The 19,777-nt window shown below is 51.9% G+C and overlaps 1 protein-coding gene across 1 annotated transcript in view; it reads left to right on the top strand.

Moving 5' to 3' along the window:
- The first annotated feature begins 8,600 nt into the window (after positions 1–8,600).
- Positions 8,601–19,777, top strand: part of NKD1 (NKD inhibitor of WNT signaling pathway 1) — an 87,328-nt gene continuing 76,151 nt past the window's right edge. Inside the window, exons 1-3 of the mRNA XM_070451321.1 lie at positions 8,601–8,829; positions 8,958–8,990; positions 9,640–9,773. Of these exons, the coding sequence (XP_070307422.1) occupies positions 8,805–8,829; positions 8,958–8,990; positions 9,640–9,773 (192 nt within the window). The 5' untranslated portion in view covers positions 8,601–8,804. The remainder of the gene's footprint in view (positions 8,830–8,957; positions 8,991–9,639; positions 9,774–19,777) is intronic.

The raw sequence follows: 19,777 nt of genomic DNA, 5'->3' as shown, positions 1-19,777 counted from the left end.
ACCTCTCTTGGGCACAGAGTCAGAGAAACACAAATGACGTGGGAGGGGGGTTTGGAGGACTCTGGGAGATGTCTGAGGAGAGACAACATCATCTCTTCTCAGATGGGCCCCTTTGTCATTCCTGTCCACAACAAACATGTCTAAAGCCCCTACTGTGCGCCAGGCATGGGGTGCTGTGACACGGGCCCGGACACGGCTAACTTGGGGAGGGTGCGAAGCTCTGCCATATCCACTTTGTCAGAGAGAGCTGGCCTCCATGGGTCCCCAGCCGGCTGCCCGGAGCGCTTCACACACATTGTCTCGTTTATCTCCAGGGCTGGTTTGAACAAAGAACTGCTTTGAGACTTCAGATGCTGAGCCAGGAATCCTGCCTGCTGTGGAGTGGGGGCGGGTGGCAGGGGCGGGGTGAGCAGGTAAGAGAAGGATTTACTGAGCAGGGCTTCTCTAGGAGGGGAGCCACGTAAACGGGATGGAGGTCAAGAGGTCGCAGAGCTGCGGAGATTCCCAGGAGATGGGCAGATACTCGTCATCCCCCAAACTTGCTCTGTCCTTGGCCTTCTTCTGTTCTCTGTCTGCACTCACTCCCCAAGGAAGCTCATCCAATGTCGGGCTTTAAATTCCCTCTCGAGGTTTATGACACCCAGGTGTAGCTTTTGGCCTGCAGCTTCTGAACCCTAGGTGAACGGATCCAACTGCCTACTTGATCTGACTGCTCAGATACCAACAGGCCTCTCCAAAGAACACGTTCATTCTGAGTCCTGAGCTTCCCTGCTCTGCAGACAGAGCCCACCACAGGTTTCATCATCTCGGTTAGTGGCAGCTTCCTCCTCCCAGCCGTTCAGGCCATTTTAGAATTTTCCTTAACTGGACTCTTTCTCTTCCACTCCATGTCCAGTCTATTAGCTAGTTTCGTCGCCTCTAACTTCCAAGTACATTCAGCCCCCGACCTCGCACCTCCTTCACTGCCATCACCCTGGTCTAAACCACTCTTGTGTCTTGCCGAGGTTGCTGCCTGCCATCTCCTCTTGGCTGGTCTCCTTGCCCCTGCCCGGTCTCCTCCACCACCCCTGTCTTCCCACTCTGCTCTCAGCTCAGCAGCCTTGTCACTCTGGTTCACAATCCCCTATCAGCAGCATCTCTCTCCAGTAAAGTTGACGTCCTTGCCAACGCCCACAAGGTTCTTATTGTCGAGCCTTGTCACCTTCCAATCTCATCTTCCCCTCCTCCCCACTTTCTCTGCTTCACAGCCACTGGCTTCCTTGTTTGCAAAACATACCTGGCATGTCCTTGCCTCAGAACCTTTGCACCTGCTGTTCCCTCTGCCTGGACCTCCTTTCCCCTGGCATCCTTATGGCTCCCTTCCTAATTTTCACATCTTTGTATAAAGACTACCTTCTGGTCCCTTTACCTAAAATTGCAACCATCTCCCTCTTTCCTCCTTGATTTTCCCCATAGACATACCATATATTGCACTATGTTTGTCTGCTGTGTTAACATACAGCCTGGTATAAATAGACCCTCGAACATCTTTATTGAATGACGTGGTGAAAGAGATGATCTTTGTTTCTCAGGTCCCTCCCTCCTGATGTCTTTTCCTCCTTCTTCTGCCCAGTACTGCAACTTACTCAGTGAAGAGGCAAGTGCTATAACACTAGTGGCTGTTGACAAGACTTCACTTTCTAGAGTCTTGAATGCCGTCTACAAACCAGCAGCATCAGTCTCATCCTGGAGCTTGTTAGAAATGCAAATTCTCAGGTCCCGTACCAGACTGCATTTTAACATAATCCCGGGGATTCATGCTGCTGCTGCTGCTGCTGCTCCTGCTAAGTCGCCTTAGTCGTGTCTGACTCTGTGCGACCCCAGAGACGGCAGCCCACCAGACTCCTCTGTCCCTGGGATTCTACAGGCAAGAACACTGGAGTGGGTTGCCATTTCCTTCCCCAATGCACGCATGCATGCTAAGTCGCTTCAGTCATGTCCGACTCTGTGTGACCCTATGGACAGCAACCCACCAGGCTCCTCTGTCCACAGGATTCTCTAGGCAAGAATACTGGAGTGGGTTGCCATTTCCTCCTCCACCAGGGGATTCATATGTACGTTAAATTCCAGGGAACCCTCATCTAGGCTCTTTGACACCAGCCCAAGACAGGGGGACCAAGGGTCTCCCAGTTCTGAATAGAGTACATAGGCAGAACTAACAAGGTTAGGAGTTGGGTACAGGCAGCATCAGGGACCAAGACATTCTGTCTGTCTGTCTGCACATCTTTCTTCACCTGGCTTACTATCTCTCTCTCCGACGGCTCCTACCCCTGCTTCTTTCTGCTTATTCGTCAGCCCACGTGGATGCCTAAGCAGCTGCTCCAGTCCCTGGCGCTACGGAAACTACAGAGCCCTTCAGATTCAGAGATCACAAGCAAGCAGACCCCAGACCCTGGGCCTTGCTAGTCAAATTCTGGAAAGAGATCTTGATTGGTCAAGCTCATGGGTTAGGCATCCAATCAGCTGTGGCCAAGGAGGAAAGCGGCCATGTGGGGCAACATGGCAGCATGGCTGCCCTGAAGCTGTGCTCTGTGAGATGAAGGAAAAGAAGGTGATGGCGGTGGAGGAACAGGAGAACCGGGCGAGGCTAAACTAGAAGAGAAGGTAGGTGAGGCAGGCAAACACTACAAGCTTTGCAACAGTGGTGCTTTTCCGTCTTGCCTCGAGCTTTGGCCTTAAGAGGCCCCACAGGAAGCCTCATGCATCGTAGGTGTCTGATAGTTCAGAGGCCTGGAGGTGGACACATATGTTCTGAAACACATTAAGTGCACACCATTGAACACATGTGACTATACTCTTTCAGGGAACCTCCCCACACTCGCTCTGTCCCTACTGAACTTTCCTTCCTGCCACTCTTCTTGGCTAGGTCCCTGGACTTAGCACTTGGAATTTCAGATTGGAAGGAACCTTAGAAGACGCCAAGTCCAGCATTTTCCAAAGACTGTTCCATGAGTGCTCGTTTTCATTTGCATCTCCCAGAGAGGGCTCCCCAGTCCAGGGAGTTTGAAAAACACTGCTTAGGATGCCCTCCTTTTAGAGACTTGCAAAGCTGGGGCACTCCCTGAAGGTTCTGACAAATTCTGCAGAAGACGAACTTCTGTCCTTTTGCTAGGCCAGGGCCCACAGAGCTCTTTCTTTCATGTGATAAGAGCATCTGACAATTCTGGTGTTCAATGGTTATCCTTTTGGGAAAGACCGATCTCTTCGGCCCTCCTGTTTTCTGGATGAGCAGACTGAGTATGGGGTTAGGCCCAGATTGTTTCAGAAAAACAAAGTCTTCATGGGAGTTTTTTTCTCCCTTTTGTGAAAGATGTCTGGAAGTAGACAGAGTGGTGCTGAGGCTGGAAGGGCTTCTCAGAGGGGCCTGGAGAGGAGCAGAGAGGCAGGGCCTGGAGGAGAGCCAGCAATGCTGAGGCCGAGCTGCCCTTCTCCCTCCTCCAAGGTCAGCTGGGATGCCTACATTCTGAACTTGCTGAAACACCCTTGACCCGGGAGGTGTCGGCAGCACAAAAATTCAATATTTTATCAACATTTAGGCTCCAGTAGCTGTCTTTGGGGTCTCTTTCCTCTAACACCTGGAGAGAGTGGCTTGAGGACTTCACCCCTGGTCCAGACTTCCCTCCGCTCACCTCCAAGGACTGATGCTGGGGCTGGCATTCCTCCTGGCTCCCTCTTGCTCCCATCTTTCCCTCCTGATGAACATCTCCACTCTGAAGACTGTCTGTGGCCTGTTGCCCTATGGATGCATGATCTACATTTGGGCCATCTTTCTACTCCCTTCCTTCTGTCCTGGGCCGTTACCCTGGAGACGTGGTCAGGCTTTTGCCGAGGTGTGGAGGGATGAAGGGCAATTCCAGCACCGAGCAGAGCAATCACATTTTAGTCTTCACTGCCCTGAAAATGGATTGACTGTCCCTACCTCACTGGACGGCCCCTTCGTGGGCCCTTTTATTTGTCACTTTCTTCTTATACTGTTTCCTTTGTCACTCTTTCCTTCTCTTTCCTGGTTGCCATATTGAAAATTCCTGTGACTTTTTCGTGTAGGACAGTTTTTTTTTTTAATTTTATATATTTATTTATTTTTGGCTGTGCTGGGTCTTCGCTGCTGTGTGGGCTTCTCTCTAGTTGTGTGAGCGGGAGCTGCTCTTCGTTGCGGTGTGCAGGCTTCTCAATGCAGTGGCTTCTCTTGTTGGGAAGCGTGGGCTCTAGGGCTCGTGGGCTTCAGCACGCGGGCTCAGCAGCGGTGGCTCCTGGGCTCTAGAGCACAGGCTTAGTAGTTGTGGCACATGGGCTTAGCTGCCCTGCAGCATGTAGGATCTTCCTGGATCAGGGATTGAACTTGTGTCTTCTGCACTGAAAGGCGAATTCTTTACCATTGAGCCACCAGGGAAGCCCCACGCAGGACAGTTTAACTCTCCTATCTCACCCAAACCAGGCTTTCCTGGTGGCTCAGACGGTAAAGAATCTGCCTACCAATGCAGGAGACCTGGGTTCGATCCCTGGGTCGGGAAGATCCCCTGGAGAAGGAAATGGCAACCCACTTCAGTATTCTTGCCTGGAGAATCCATGGGCAAGAGAAGCCTGGTAGGCTACAGTCCATGGGGTTGTAAAAGAGTTGGACACGACTGAATGACTCACACACACACACACACAGTGCCAAAACTTACCAGGCAGCTGTGGCATGAAGCAACTCCAGAGATCTAGGGGGAGCCAGCAAAATTTGGACATTCATTTTTTTCTTTAGTATATCCCAGCTCATATTCTTGGAAGCCCTCCCGTGCTCTTATTGACCACAACATGTCACAGGATAGAGATGGGACTGGGTGGGCTCCTCTAGTTTCATATAGAGCACCTCCTATGGGCAATGCTGGGTACTGCATCTAGACATGCAAGTCAGGCAAGAACCCAACTCAAGGAGCTCTAACTCCAGAAGGGAAATTTAGCCCCATCCTTAAAAAATAAGCAGTGCTAAGTGGAGAGAGAGTGGGGAGGGGAACTTGACTCTTCAGAGTGGTCAGAGTTCTTCAGGCAGGAAGGCCAAGGAGGGCTTCTTCTAGGAAGTGGCATTTGAAGGGGACCAGAGCAGATAATTTAACTTGGGGACAAGCATGGGATAGCCAACCAGGGTGATGACTGTGTGTGTGTGTGTGTGTGTGTGTTTAAACCTCCCAACTCCATGTCTAACAGATTTCACCTAAACCAGCCTTGCTAAATCTCAAGCCCCATGAAACCCGTTTCTGTTATAATCTCTCTCTCTTATCTCTTCCTTGCCTTCCTTCCCCATTCTCCTCCCTCAAAGGATGGGAAATCTTCAAAGAAAAAGATGTGTCACTGTAAGTATACAGCCCAAGAAGTGGGCCAGATAAATTATTAAAACACATAAAAAGACAGCGAGTCGCGGGACCAGCAGCTAACAAAGGGCGAACAGCCATCCCAGGTGGATGATGGGCTGGTGGCCTCCGGGGCAGCCCTCCTCGGAGCTCTGGACAGCCTGAGGTTTCAGCATCAGGCCCACCTCTCCTGTGTCTCCCCCTAGGACCAGGCTGGTGGGGGTGGGGATGTCATGGTTCCCATAGCAGTGAAGCCCCAGGCGCCTGCCGGGCTGGGAAGGGCCAGGCTGAAGGTGGAGGGGGAGCTTTGTGTCTGGGCTGGACATTTGGGATTTACTTCCCTCTAGACTCAAAGCTGGTAACTGCAGAGTTTTAGTTCTTGCTTTTATCTCTTTTTGAACTGTAAAAAGGAATTCCCAAGGGGATGAGGGGATACTTTTTTCTCATGCAGGAAGAAAGCCATGACTGGTTTAAGGAAGTAACCAACTTTTCTGAGCACTGTGAGAAAGACCGCTCCCGAGTTTTGCTTTGATTTAGATGCACCCTGGCACCAGTGGGGGGGTGGGGGTGGGGGTGAGAGAGACATCCAGCATCCCTCCCCCCCAACCAAATTCCATTTCCTTTGCAGGGGTCTGCAGGAAAGCTCCTTCTGGAATTCAGACACACAGAGCCCCCGCCTCCCTCCTACTTCTGATCCCTGTCACCCTGCTTTGCTCGTTCATTTTCCTGCTGCCCAGAGCGTCTCACCTTGGCAGTATCAACACTGGGGGCTGGGTTAGTCTTTCAGGTGGCTGTCCTGTGCATTCTAGGATGTTTCGGAGCAACCCTAGCCTCTACTTACCAGATGCCTTCAAACAATCCCAAATGCCCCCCAGAGCGCAAAACTGCCCTCACTTGAGAACCACTGCTATAGCTGGTGATGCCTGCTAACTTAGCATACTATTTGCCCATCATTATGTTTATTCTCTGTCTTCCTTCCAGTAGAGCGCAAGTTCCGTGAGAGTGGGGATTTTTTGTTCTGTTCACTGATGTATCTTAAGTGCCTGAAACAGTGCTTGTCACACAGCTGGCACTGAATCAGTATTTGTTTCCAGGTGAGCGACTCTGTCTCTAACAGTGGAATGTTAAGTTTGGACAGTGTTGGGACAGCCTGATGTAGTAAAAACAACTTGGGCAATGGAATCAACAGGATTGGGCTCAGTTCCTAACCAGGTCACTGACTAGCTGTGTGACCTTGGGCAAGTGACTTCACCGCTCTGAGCTTAGTAGGTTTCCTCTTTTATAGGACAAGTACGAGCCTGCATCAGACAGTGGTTGTTAGAGTTATACATGACTTAAGACAATGGCTGACATACAGTAGATACTGTATCCACGCGTGCTTAGGCGTTTCAGTCATTTCCACTCTTTGTGACCCTGTGGACTGTAGCCTGCCAGGCTCCTCTGTCCATGGGATTCTCCAGGCAAGAATACTGGAGTTGGTTGCCATGCCTTCCTCCAGGAGATCTTCCCGACCCAGGGATTGAACCTGTGTCTCTTATGACTCCTGCACTGGCAGGTGGGTTCTTTACCACTGGTGCCACCTGGGAAGCCCCAGGTACTGTATAGAGAAATGCAATATAAAATGAACAATAATAACTATTTTTTTTGGGGGGGGGGAGTGGTCCCAGCACTCCTCAAATGGAACCAGCTTGCAGTGAGCATTAATGTACCTGCTTATAAGAGTAGCCTTCATTTCTCTGCAAAAGGGGATGTAAAAAGCAAATTTGAAGGATTTCTCTGCAAAAGGGGATGTAAAAAGCAAATTTGAAGGATGGAAGTAAGATACTGTTGGGTGAAGGGATTTATGACTCTAGAGGGCCACGCAGTCCCCAATATCCTTCAGAGACACGTGGATGCTGCAGAATTGTGATGCCCAAACACCCGTGGCCATTGAGCACTTGCAGTGTGGCTCATCTGGGTTGAGTTATGCTCTAAGTGTAAAATATACCAGATTTTAAACAGTGCAAAACAAAGAATGTATATCTCATTATATGTTGAAATTGAAATATTTTTGATCTCTTGGGTTAAATAAAATACATTAAAATTAGTTAATATTTCTTTTTACTTAAAAAAAATGTGGCTACTAGAAAATTTGAAATTACATATGTTGCTAACATTATCTTTCTATTGGGCAGTGTCCCTCTAAGAAGTTGGCAAAAGGGACAGAATTGAGCCTCCGTTTTACAGTCTGTAAAACGGAGGCTCACACAGAGAACTCAGACCAAGGGGCAGCGCTTTTCTTTTTTCCTAGCACAGGGTTTTCTTTTCCCACGCCCAGACTGCCCAGTACCAGGCCGAACTTAACAGTCCCCCAGTGTCCCCAGCAGAGCAGGCGTGCTCTCTGAGAACCACAAAGGTGGATTGGAACCCCTTGATGTCGCCCTCCCCTCCGCAGAGACCTCCCCAGACAAAACAAACAAGCCCTTGGGTCTGGCGAACTGCAGCGGGGAGCGGAAACCCAGGAAGATCAAAGACCCAGCGGTTACCCCCTTCCGGGCCGCACAGCTGGCAGCGCGCCCCGACCCCCCGGCGGGCACCCACGGGCCCGGGAGGAGAGAACAGAGCGATTGGCTGGCAATTCGCGGCTTTCGGACACTTGTAGCCGCCGCGAGCTGGCTGGGTCCACAACTGGCCGGAGGGGCAATGGGGGCTTCTTCTGCACGACCAAATCAAAGCCTAGACAGAGGTTCGGAGGAGAAGCGGGGCTGGCACTGGGCGGGGAATTGCGAACATTTTCTGCCGAAGTCCGACCGTGCCAGACTTGGGAAAGGGCAACGTTGCGGGCGCTCCGAGCAGCATCTCGTCTCCGACCTCAGTTTCATCACCTGTAAATTGGAGCCGCAGAGTCCAGTCCGCTTCCAGGAAAAATCGAGAGCAAGGAGCACACAGCGCTGTGAGCAGCGTTGTGAGAGGAGCAGTTGTTTTAAAGCGGGCAGGACCCAAGAGGGTGTCTCCCAATATTCCTACTGACCAGAGCTCCTCCGCCTCCCCCCACCACCCAGCCCCACCTCTAGTCCCCAGTCTCGGGTCCCCAGCCCCGGGCCCGGGTCAGAGACCGAAGCCTGGAGGGGGGCGCTGTGGCCAGCCCTAAGCGCTTCTCCACGCCCCGCCCCCAGCCCGCCCCCTCCGCGGCCCGCCTCGCCTTTGATGCGCCGCGCCCGGCCAATGGGCGCGCGGGGAGGCGCGGGCCGCGGCGGCGGGCTGGGGGCTCGGCGCGCCCGGGCGTCAGTCCGGCCGCGGCACCAGCGGCAGGAGCGAGTCCAGGCGCCGCCTCGGGCTCCGCTCAGCTCCGGGGCTGCTCCGGGAGGAGGAGAGCGAGACAAGGCGCGGCGAGCCTTCAGGGCCCGCCGGCCGGGCGCATGGCTTAGGGACGCCCGCTCCCGCCGCGCCCCCAGCATGGGGAAACTTCACTCCAAGCCTGGTCAGTGCCCCCGCCCGCGCGCCGGCCCCCTGGCCCCCGCCGCCCTCGTCCCCGCGATTGCTAACTCTCTGCCTCTCCTTTCTTTCCGGCTCCCGCCGCCGCTGCCGCCGCGCGCGTTGTGCCTGCAGCCGCCGTGTGCAAGCGTAGGGAGAGCCCTGAAGGTAGGGGCGCGCGGGGCACGGGCAGGGTGGGGGTGGTGGGGGCCAGACGGGGAAGCACCGCGGACGGCAGCGGAATGGCCTAACCCGCGGATCTTATTACCAGGGCCGCCCCCACCCGTTACTCAAGCCACCAGTCCCGCAAACCCTCTCTTTGGAGCACACTTTGTGTCCCCCTCTCTGCCCCACCTACCCCCTCCCCGCTATCCAGTACTTTCTCTTCTGACCTTCAACCCCTCCCCTACGGTACCCCAATTCCGCGCTCACTGCAGCCCCTTCACCAAGAGCCTGCCTCCCCTCTTTTTGGTCCTCAGCCCCCCTCCGAGATCTTGGCTCCTGCGCCCCTTCTCCTGACCCTCAGTTCCCCTCTTCCCCTCACCCCGTGTCCGTCCCTCCCCTCCGCAGCCCTGGCCTCTGGCGCTCGCTCTCCTGATGCCCAGACGTGTCCCCCTTGGCTCGCCTCGAGATCCCTGCTCTCGGGGCTTCGAGAACCCCCTTCTGATTACCTGCGTCCCTCTCTCAGGATCGTGCGCAGCTCTCAGCACCCTCCTGGTCCCTTGCTGCCTCTGCCTCGCCCACTCTTTCTCTCCTCTCTCGGGTAACTTTCAGCCTAGGGGCCAGACTCAGGGGCTTCCTGTCGTCCCCGCCCCAGGTGACAGCTTCGCTGTGAGCGCCGCCTGGGCTCGGAAAGGCATCGAGGAGTGGATTGGGAGGCAGCGCTGCCCGGGTGGCAGCTCGGGACCCCGACAACTGCGGGCGGCGGGCACCGTTGGCAGAGGAACTCGGGTACGATCCCCACTTACCTCCCTTTCAACCTCAGAGATGGGTCTCCATACACCACCCCCCCAGACAACTTATAGCACCTCTTGGCACAGCTTCTAAGTCCAGAAATCCCTTAGCCACTCCTACCCCACCAACATGACCCTGCACACCCCCTGCCCTGGGCAACCTTACTGGTGACACAGATGGAAGGGGCCAGTTGAGGGGCAGAGGGCTGCCTGGGGGGAAAGGTCCTGGGTGAGGTGGGCCGGTTGATGGGGAACTTGTCTGTGCTGGAGGGATTCGGGGACTTGCTCTGATTTCTTCCTGGTTTCTGTGGCCAGCATTCAAGGGTGGATTTGGAGTTGGGCTAGGGAAGAGGGAAGGCGGTTGGGGGTGTCTGGGTGAAAGGCAGGACTGCGCTGCCTCCGAATGTGTTCCAGTGTTTGGGGCATTCATCAGTGCCAACTGCCTTGGCGTCCCAGTAGCGCGGGCAGTGATCTGGGTGGGGGCAGAACTTGGGGGGTACTGAGATCTGGGAGACCCCTTGACTCGGCACACAAGGAAAGAGGGCCTCTTTGTGCTCCAGCCTGGCCCACCCCCAGCCTTCACCCAGTGAGCCCCTGAGGCTGGAGTTGTTCCTAGGGGAGCAGTAGATGTGACAGGGGAGTGAGTGAGTCCAGCCGCAGCTCCTGGCCTGGGACTGGTGTTCACAGATGTCCTATGGGCTCTGGAACTCTGCACAGGGCTTTCAGATGGTCTGCGTGGAACTCGAGCAAGCCAAGGATCAAAGGATGAATCAACTTTTTGATGTGACATTTAATTTTTTTTCTTAAACTTAGAGGGGAACAGACAGAGTTTCAGGTCTGGTTAGTCCTTTGGTCTTGTTCATAGGCTGGGGAGGGGCCAGTGGAGTTTTCAGATGTGTGTGTGTGTGTGTGTGTGTGTGTGTGTGTCTGTATGTCTGTGTGTCAGGGTGGTGGGACCTGGACTGAGTGTAGTCAACTGCAGGAGGTGAGCCTGTGGGTATTTGACTCTTGTGCATGTATGAAATAACCTCTGCATCTTGAGGAAGCTCCCATCTCCTCCTACACTGTCATTGCTGAGCAGGGGGCCTTCTCCTCTCCATTTCTCTTCATCTGTTGGCTAGGTTAGAATTGAAGCTACTGTCCCCTGGGAAGGGCCAACGCTGGGTTGGGGGAGGGGGCACTGCAGTTAGGGCCCTTTAAAAACAGAAGTACAAACTTCCCTTTCTTCCCCCCCACCATTTCTAGTTTTTGATCTCCTTATTTATTTAAAGCCCAATGAAAATGATCCGATTTAGCCATATGAACAAATGCATTTTGCAGCTCAAGACAGAGGCCAACTGAGTGGATTTCCATTAATCAAGTTTTGGGTTTTTTCAGCCTGTTTATTTTTACAAAGTATTCCTGCAGAATGACATTTATTTGCAGTCCCCCCCGCCTTTTTTTTTTTCTTTCCTAAACTGCCAGGCAGCTTGCTCCATGCTTTAGGGGAAACTTGAAATACAGCGAGGGCTTACTTCAACTGACTTTTATCTTCAAAGCCATAGCAAATGTTACCCGCATGTTTTTGGTGGGTCTCCTTGGCATCCAATCCTGGAGGATGGGAGGGAGGAGGAAGGAAGGAGAGGAAAACAAAAGTCTGTCGTTTTTAATTAAATAGTAGTGTTCCCAGCAAGAGGGATGTGAGCCAGTAAAAGTTGCCATTGGGGAAAATGGGGGAGAGGGAGGGGGCCCCAGCTTAAGTCTGTGGCTTTGGTGAAGTCACGGGAATTTTGTTGCCTGGTTTCTTCCCCCAGCTGAGGACAGCATGGGATGGGGCCTGCCTCCTCCTTTCCCAGCCCCTTCTCGCAAAGAAATGCTGAGGGGTCATTAGTGTTTGTTCAAAGCACTTTTGAAGATGTGAGACCGAGAACCATCAGTGTGACATATGTTGGGTGGTGGAGGGTGGGCCCTGCCATCCAGGATATTCAGAAGAGAGAAACTGCCTCCTTGGGAGTCGTGCTTGGTGACTGGGACCCGGACGCCTGGCTTCCCCCTACTGCTAGCCTCATTCCTGAGCCTGCAGAGGTGGAGTTGGCCTAGGGAGAAGCCAGGGTTAACCCAAGGTGAGGGGCTGTCCTGTGGGTGCCTGTGAGGTGATTTCAAATAGCATTTAGAGGAATATTTTCTATCTTAACAGTTACATTTTTTTTTAACCAGAAAAAATAAAATAGCTGGGACATCAAACCCTCGATTTCATGGATATTATTGCTTAGAATGAAGCTAAGTTGAAACAGATAGTCTAAAGCTGATTCTAAAAAAAATGTTAAGTACAACTGGTCAAAGTTGTGAATGAGAAAGAATGCCCCCAGTTTAACATTGAGATACTAAACGGGATCGCAGTAGGCAACCCCCGGTCTGTTTAGTTTCCGTGAGTTCTAGGGGCGCGGAAAGGGTAGCTCTAGGTTCTTCCATTATCTCATCAGGATGTAGGAGGGTGTGGGCTCCAAAGTGTGCTTCGTTCAAGCGCTGGCAGAGCTTCCCCCCACCCCGCTCCCCAGACCTGTCTCTGTTCTGGGAATGGCTTCTGTCTCTACTCCATCACCCAGCCTTTCACCAAGGCAGCTGGGGACACATTCCTGGCTCATCCAACCAGCAGTATTATTATTGCAAAGATAACTACTATTTATTAAGCACCCATGTGTGTCAAGCATTTTGCTTACATTGTCTTAATCCTCCTCATAACCCTGTAAAATTGCCAGCCAGCTGGTGTGGACTCTGGTTTTCTCCCTTTCTGGAGTACTTACTAGTACTTTCCGGCACCAGAGCATCTGCCTGGAGGGGGTCGCACTTACTCATTCCTAAGAGGTGGCACGCTGGCCCGCTGCCGAGCACTTTGGGGTGAGGCAGGCAGAAGCGTGAGGGGCCCCTGCTTGCCCTCTTCCTCCCTGAGGGGGTCTGAGTAGCTTAGTAAATGTTTAAGGTGGGTCTTAGTTTCATGCAAGATCTTGGGATGTGAGAGGGTGACCTCATCGGCAATTAACCCGTGCCTACCCTTCCGAAAAAGAAATGAATAAATGAGGTCAGTCTCTCCACAATAGTTTGTCACATTGTATAAACCATTTTTACCTTTGTCTACCTTAATGAGCTCATCTGCAAAATGGGTGTAATAACCTGCTCATCCCTGGCAGAGTTTTGGCAGGTAACTTCATAAAGTGTAGAACCTGGGGAAAGCCTGGCAGGTTCCTGAGGCCCTGGGAAGGTGGAGATGGGGGCCCAGATTATGAAACCAGGGGCTTCCTTCCCCCATACTTTATAGCCTCATTTGGAGGGACACAGGTTAAGACATCTGCCCTTTCAGTGGTACATGATGAGCTTCAAGGGAATATGAGCTCAGAGGAGAAAAATAAGGAGACATGCAAGCTGTCCGAGTTCTACAGAAGATGAATGATACGTGAACAATTTATATGCCAGACAACTGTGTGCTAGATAATTAGACATTAAAGTAAGCATAATAATCTCAGAGATAAAGGATGATATTAGAAGCGTGAAGCAGCCACAGGCATTAACAAAAGAAAAGCAATTGGAAATGTTGGATCTGGAAGATATAATGGGTAAAATTAACAAGTTTAGTAGATTGATGGAGTAAATGGACACAGATATTGATAGGAGAACACGTGGAGAAGCAGAATCTGCGTGTCTATGAACACTCCTGCAGCGTGCACATGCATGTGCATATATGCACGTTGACCTCCGGATTTAAGACCATCCCCTCCCCCAACTCCCCAGTTTGGCCCTTTTGTTCTTTTATGGCAAAGTCGCCTGAAGAAAACAGGCTGAGCACTTTGGTGCAGGCAAGCCGGCCTCTGGATCAAAGGTGGCTGCCAGGCGGTTAGGTAATTTGATTAGGGGCACCTCGTGCATTTTGATATTTGGGGGAGATTGGGAGGGTGCAGGCATGGTGGGAGCCTGCGGGGACGTATGGGGCTGGGTGATGAGATTGGAGGCCGGCCCAGCTGCTGCCTGAGTGCTGGATTCCAGGGGAATTACCCTTGAATGATACCAGTTGGCACAATTAAAAGGCCCCATGTCTTCACCATATGGAAAGTGTTAGGCCTCCTTACGTGGTTTCAAAGCTATGTGCCGGGAGGTGGACTTGACATTTGAGGTAGAGCATAAATTAAATATTTGGTGTTTCACAATTAAAAGATGATTTGCTTTGAGGCTAGAGGAGGCGTTTGGGCTTCCACTCACTGGCTTCTTTGAGTTCCCCACGGAGGGTGCCCTCTGCCTGTGGCACCCAGGCCAGCTTCCTAGCCCCACCTGGCAGCTTTCTGGACCCGTGGGGGATGGGGAGGGGAGCAGGGGTAAGCTGGAGCTGGGCAGGGTGCCAGGGGGCTTCTGGTTTCCAGTAGGTCTGGGTCCCTCAGGATGGTGGAAAGTGGGCAAGGGTGTCATTCTGGATACGTTAATGCGTCTCTGTGACGGGGTCTCTGATAGAGGCTTCTAGGAGTGTCTTATCCTCCCTACAAAACTTTTCATCTTTGAGAAGGACTCAGGATGTTATGTGTGTGCTTTCCCTCAAACTCAGGAATAGACACTCTACATTCATACCTTGTGCAGGCTGTCGTAAACTCAGTGGGAAGCTAAACCAGGAGACAACCGCAGTATGTCCCACAAACTTCTAGACTTGGGGAATGTTTAATCCCCTCGCCCTGTGGGGGTGTCAGAATGAGGTGATAATGCGGGTGATGACCAGACAGAGCGTATTTCTCCTCATACCAGGAAGCTTGGGCAACGGGCTCAGGGGCCAGACTATTCCTCTGAGGCCTTAAAGCAACAAGCCTGAGTGGTCAGCAAAGGAAGAACCACCTCCTGAGCAATCCATCTTCCTGGTGGCAGTCCCAGAGCGTGTGGTGGGCTCTCGTGATAAATTTGCTCAGTGAATGAATGAAGAATGAATGAAGATGGATTAGGTCACCATCTAATCCTCTTCCTCCCCTAGCCAGGTAAAGTTGGAAGCAGGAATAAATGACAGACTGTGAGTTGGCCTTTTCTTCCAGACTCTCAGCTGTTCATTCACTATGATCAATAATGAATTGCTAATAACTATGAATTCCCTAGCCAAGACAGGCATTGAGGCTACAGTGGCAGATCACAGAGCGGTGATGCCTGTCCTCCTGTGGCTTCCAGTCTAGTAAAGGAGATGAAGAATAAGGATGTGCACAGGTGCATTGGCAGACAGTGACACTCGTGGGAGGCTGGGCCAGTGAGGAAGGAGGTGTGGACAGAGGCGATGGGTTTGTGCAGCGGGAGCTGGGGGAGGCCCTGGTGCATTAGTGTCCGTGGTTGGGTTGAGCCTTCGAGAAGGGACTGCAGGCTCCAAGTGGCTGTGCATCCTGTGGGGTCTGAAACTCTCTGGTGCTCGTTCTTTCTACAAAGCCGTCTCCCCCGCCCCCGCCCCCCACATTTTAGTGGGTCTTGGTACAGGTGAGCTCCCTGTCCCTCTGGACAGGTGGGTGGGGTGGAGCCAGCCTGGCAGCCAACCTGCTGGTCCAGACACCAGCACGCTCTGTAGAGTGGATTAGCATGCAGTGTCATGCCCAGGGACTGGGGGGCATTGCCCCAGCTGTTTGGGTGAGGGGCGGCCCCTGCTGCCCTTTGTGGGAGGAAGGTCAGAGGCCCAGCCGTGGGTGGGATGTGGCGCCTGAGCCATGGGATTGGCAGAGGGAGGCACCCCAAGAGCCAGGGTGTGTAGTGGCACACCAATCCCAGGGAGAGCCTGTCCTGCCCCAGAATTGCTTTGAGCCAGTGGTGGAGGGAAGAGGGTCTCCTGCCTCAGTTTACCAGATGTGTCTGAGGAAGAGGAGTGCAGTGTAACCCTCTGGGCAAGGGGCAGGGGCCCACGAGGAGATCTGTGGGCACCTGGGGAGTCAGGGACCACTCAATCCTCCTTATGGGCTTCCTAGGTGGCGCTAGTGGTAAAGAACACCCGCCTGCCAGTGCAGGAGATATAAAAGACGCAGGTTTGATCCCTGGGTCAGGAAGATCCCCTGGAGGAGGGCATGGCAACCCACTCCAGTATTCTTGCCTGGAGAATCCCATGGACAGAGGAGTCTGGCGGGCTACAGTTCGTGGAGTCACAAAGAGTCAGACACGACTGAAGCGACTTAGCACACATGCATACACAATCCTCTTTGCTCCAGGGTTCTCGCAACCTCACTCACTGTGACTGTAGGTTCACAACTTTGGAATTTTTAGGTCACTTGTTGGATTCCAAAGCAGGCACTTCAGGCTGCCTCCCTGACTTCCCGCTCTCTTTTCTACTCACACATGTTCTTTTTGTGGCTCTTGTCTCTCACAGACATTCTTTCTCTTCCTCTTGCTCTCTCTCCCCCTCCTTTCCCCTCGCCTCCTCCCTCCCCCACTCCCCGAGGAAGGAAAAAATTCAGACTCTCACAAACAAAATATCTGCCATTCCATCCAAGGGAGAACTGAGGCAGGAGCCCAGAATATCCTGGAAGAAACGCCAGCGAGAGCTGAAGGCCTTGGTTGTTTAATCTGGAAGGCAGTCTTTGATGTCACCGTGCTCCGTTTATCCTGGGAAGCTGCCTGCTTCTTTATGGCTCGCTTCAGACTCTGCACATGAAGAATGGCCGATTTCCTTCAGGATCTGGAGGAAAAGTCTGATCACTCCCCAAAGGGCAGGCTTGGTGATGCTGCCGCTCCTGCCAAGCCCAGGTGGGGTGGAGAACCTTTTCCAAACAAGCATTTGCAGAGACATAAGTAATTCTTTGATAACTTCCCAGGAAAGCAGAGGGGGCTGTTTATCCACGCGGTACCTGTCACAGGGCTTTGCGAGGGAAGCCTCAGGTCCCTCCGCTGAAGTCATCCTTTGCCGCAGAAAGGCAGCACGCAGGAGGTCTTACCAGGTGACTCTGCCCACCGGGGTGTGTCCTGGATGTGTGTTTGTCTCGAGGGCTCCAAGGAATTGCTCTGGGCTTCACTTTCCTTACCTATTGAGCCGTGTGGGCCTATGTGTGGCTGACACCTTTCAGAGGAGCCCAGGGTAATGGGTGGGCTTCACAGTGAGTGGTGTGTGGCATCAGATGAAGGATCCTTCCCTTCTCTGGGCCTGGAATCTTCTAGTTGAAAAGTAAGATAAAATTTATTACATTTATTGCAATTTAGAAACTATGTATTGAATGCATTCTATTCAAGTCATTTATACATCCCTGCAATAGAAATTTAGTACTTACTTTATGCCAGGTATACATCTGCTCTGTCAGTAGAGCATGGTCCTTATTTTCATGGACCTTACCTCTAGTCAGAAAAGATAAGTGCTTTTAAAAACAAATTACATAATCTAAGTTGTGATTTATGCCTCAAAGGAGAGGTTCTGGGTGCTTTGAGAACACTTAATGGGAATCAGACCTAATCTGGGTGGCTGTTCATTCCACAGATTTTAAAGTGTGGTTAGGATGTTGTGGAAATTATGAGGAATAGAACATACTTCCTGCCTCTTAGAACTTAGAGTTTAGTGAAACTAAACTTTCATCTTTGCCTCTCATCTATTTTTCTTATCTTATTGCTTTGGTTAGAATATCCTTGACTGATTAATAACTATTAAGTATGATGTTCATTGTTTAACTAGTTAAGAAAGCTTTCTTTATCTCCTGGCTTGCTAAGATTTTTTAAACTAGGAATTATTATTGAATTTTATCAAGTGCTGTTGGGGAGCTGGTGGTTCTTTGCTAATATAATGTGTGGTTTATATGAATGATTTACATTGCCAGATTTCCTCGAGTTTAAGTTTATTTGCATTCCTAAACTAAATCCTTCTTTGCCGTGCTAGACTGCTACTTTCAAATATGACTATATTTGATTTGCTAGGCTTCCCAGGTGGCGCTAGTGGTAAAGAACCTACCTGCCAGTGCAGGAGACATAAGAGAAGTGGGTTCGATCCCTGGGTCAGGAAGATCCCCTAGAGGAGGTCACAGCAACCCACTCCAGTGTTCTTGCCTGGAGAATCCCATGGACAGAGGAGCCTGGCAGTCCAGAGGGTCACAAAGAGTCGGACATGACTGAAGCAACTTAGCACATATTTGACTTGCTAGAACTTTACTTTGGATTGATATTCATGTTTGATTGGCTCATGTTTGAAAAGTTATCTCCTGAATAATGACAATATTTAGGGAATGTTAGAGAATGCTCTGGGCACTCTGAAAGTCTAGAGCAGGGAGTGCCAACTGGTCCAGGGTCACAGGCGGTCTCAGAGGAGCTGTGATTTAAGCCCAGAGTTGCATAGAGAGAGGCGCAGTGGTGAGCGAGGCAACGAGAGACCACACCTAACGGCCATATGGGTGTTTGCGGGACAGACCCACCGCATGTGAGAAAGCCCTGCAGTGAAGAGGGCAGTTTGTTTGAGATGCTGACTGAAGTTCACTTGGCTGAAGGGGGGTCACGACCTGGGCCTGGGGGCCTTCTCAGCCATGCCATGGAGCTTGGTCTTTGTCCAGAGGAGAGACAAGTGTGTGAGGGGCCCTGTGTGAGGGGCCAGCAGGACAGAGGTGAGCCCTTTGATCTAGGGGAAGAAGGAATGTGGGGAAGGATGGGCTCTGCCTTGTAAAAATACTTCGGAGGATAAAGAGGAATCAAGTGACTGATTCTGTGGGCTGAGGGAGAGATTCCAGAAGGTCTGCCTCCATCCAGGCACAGTGCTTAGTTCTCGAGGGTCACCCAGGGGACTCTTGAGGGGGCTACAGGCGGGTGAAGGACCAGGAGAAGTAGAATAGACCTCCAGGCGGTGTAAGGGGGTGGTTAAAGAGCGGGGACTCTGCGGCCCAATGTCCTGGGTTCAGATCCTGTTGCACCGTTTTCTGCCTGTGGGACCTTGGGCAAGTGTCGAACCTCTGTCAGCCAGGGATCTAGTGGGAAACAGCCACTCCAGAGAGTCTAAATGAAATTAGCTTCCAGAGGTATGGGCAGCGTTCAGGGAGCCTTCATGGGGTCTTGAGGTACCCAGGGTCTGGTAGGTCCCTGGCAATAGGAGGAAGCTGTTACCACCGCCCCTGGCCCCCTGGGCAGAAAGGGCCAGGGAGGATGTGTTGGATATTTTGGATTGGATCCATGTAGGAATCACAGCTGAGGATGGGTGGAGACCAGGCAGAAGCTATAAAGATGGAGGATTAACTGCAGTCAGAGAGATGGTACAGAAGTAGGGAGGAGGTGCAGAAGAAACACACCACCCCCATCTCCTGGCATCCTCCAGCTTCTTGCCGGGGTCTCCCATTGGCAGCTGAATTCAGAAGCCAGAGACTGGGAAGCCCTGGTGAATGGGTCCACAGGCAATCTTCCTGAGGGCATGGAGTGGTACAGGATGGGAGGTGGGGAGCGGGGATGGGGAGGGCGATAATGGGTGAGGGATGAAATAGACTGATCAGCTTTGCGCTTGTGTTTCTTCATCTGTAGAGTGAGGATGATAATAGTGTCTACTTCACAGGGCGGCTGTGAGGACTCAAACTGTAAAACGGCTGTAATATGGGACTGGTTGTAAGTGTAAATTCACTCTTACCGTTACAAAACCAGTAAGAGACACAGGGTTATAGAGATTGCAGGAGGTGTTTTTGAAAGACATAGCTTGTCAATACAGCTCCAAGGATGGTAAGACTGAAGCCAGGGGTCAGGATCTAAAGGACCTGCAGGGACCAGAGAAGTCATATTCACCAGTGCATCAGGCTGGCTGGGAGACGCCCGGGAGGGGGGGAGGACTCGGATGCCCTGGGGAGCACATGGGCTGTGTCCAGGGAGCAGCGCCTCTCAGCCCCAGCCAGCTGTTGCCATGTGGGAATGTGGCCTGGTGTTGCCACATCTTTTGATCGTTAAGAGAATCCAGCCGTCTGGATTTTTATGTGAAATTTTTCTAATTTAAAAAATTATCGTCAACTACATAAAAATTTTCAAAAACACTCTTTTGGGTGGACCCAGACAGCTGGATATGGCCTGGCTTGTGACTGTTGATTTAAA

This window comes from Odocoileus virginianus, chromosome 20, assembly GCF_023699985.2.
Source record: "Odocoileus virginianus isolate 20LAN1187 ecotype Illinois chromosome 20, Ovbor_1.2, whole genome shotgun sequence".
Lineage (NCBI taxonomy): Eukaryota > Metazoa > Chordata > Mammalia > Artiodactyla > Cervidae > Odocoileus > Odocoileus virginianus.
Note: the sequence above shows the minus strand (reverse complement) of the source record. Positions and strands in the feature narration are given on the sequence as shown.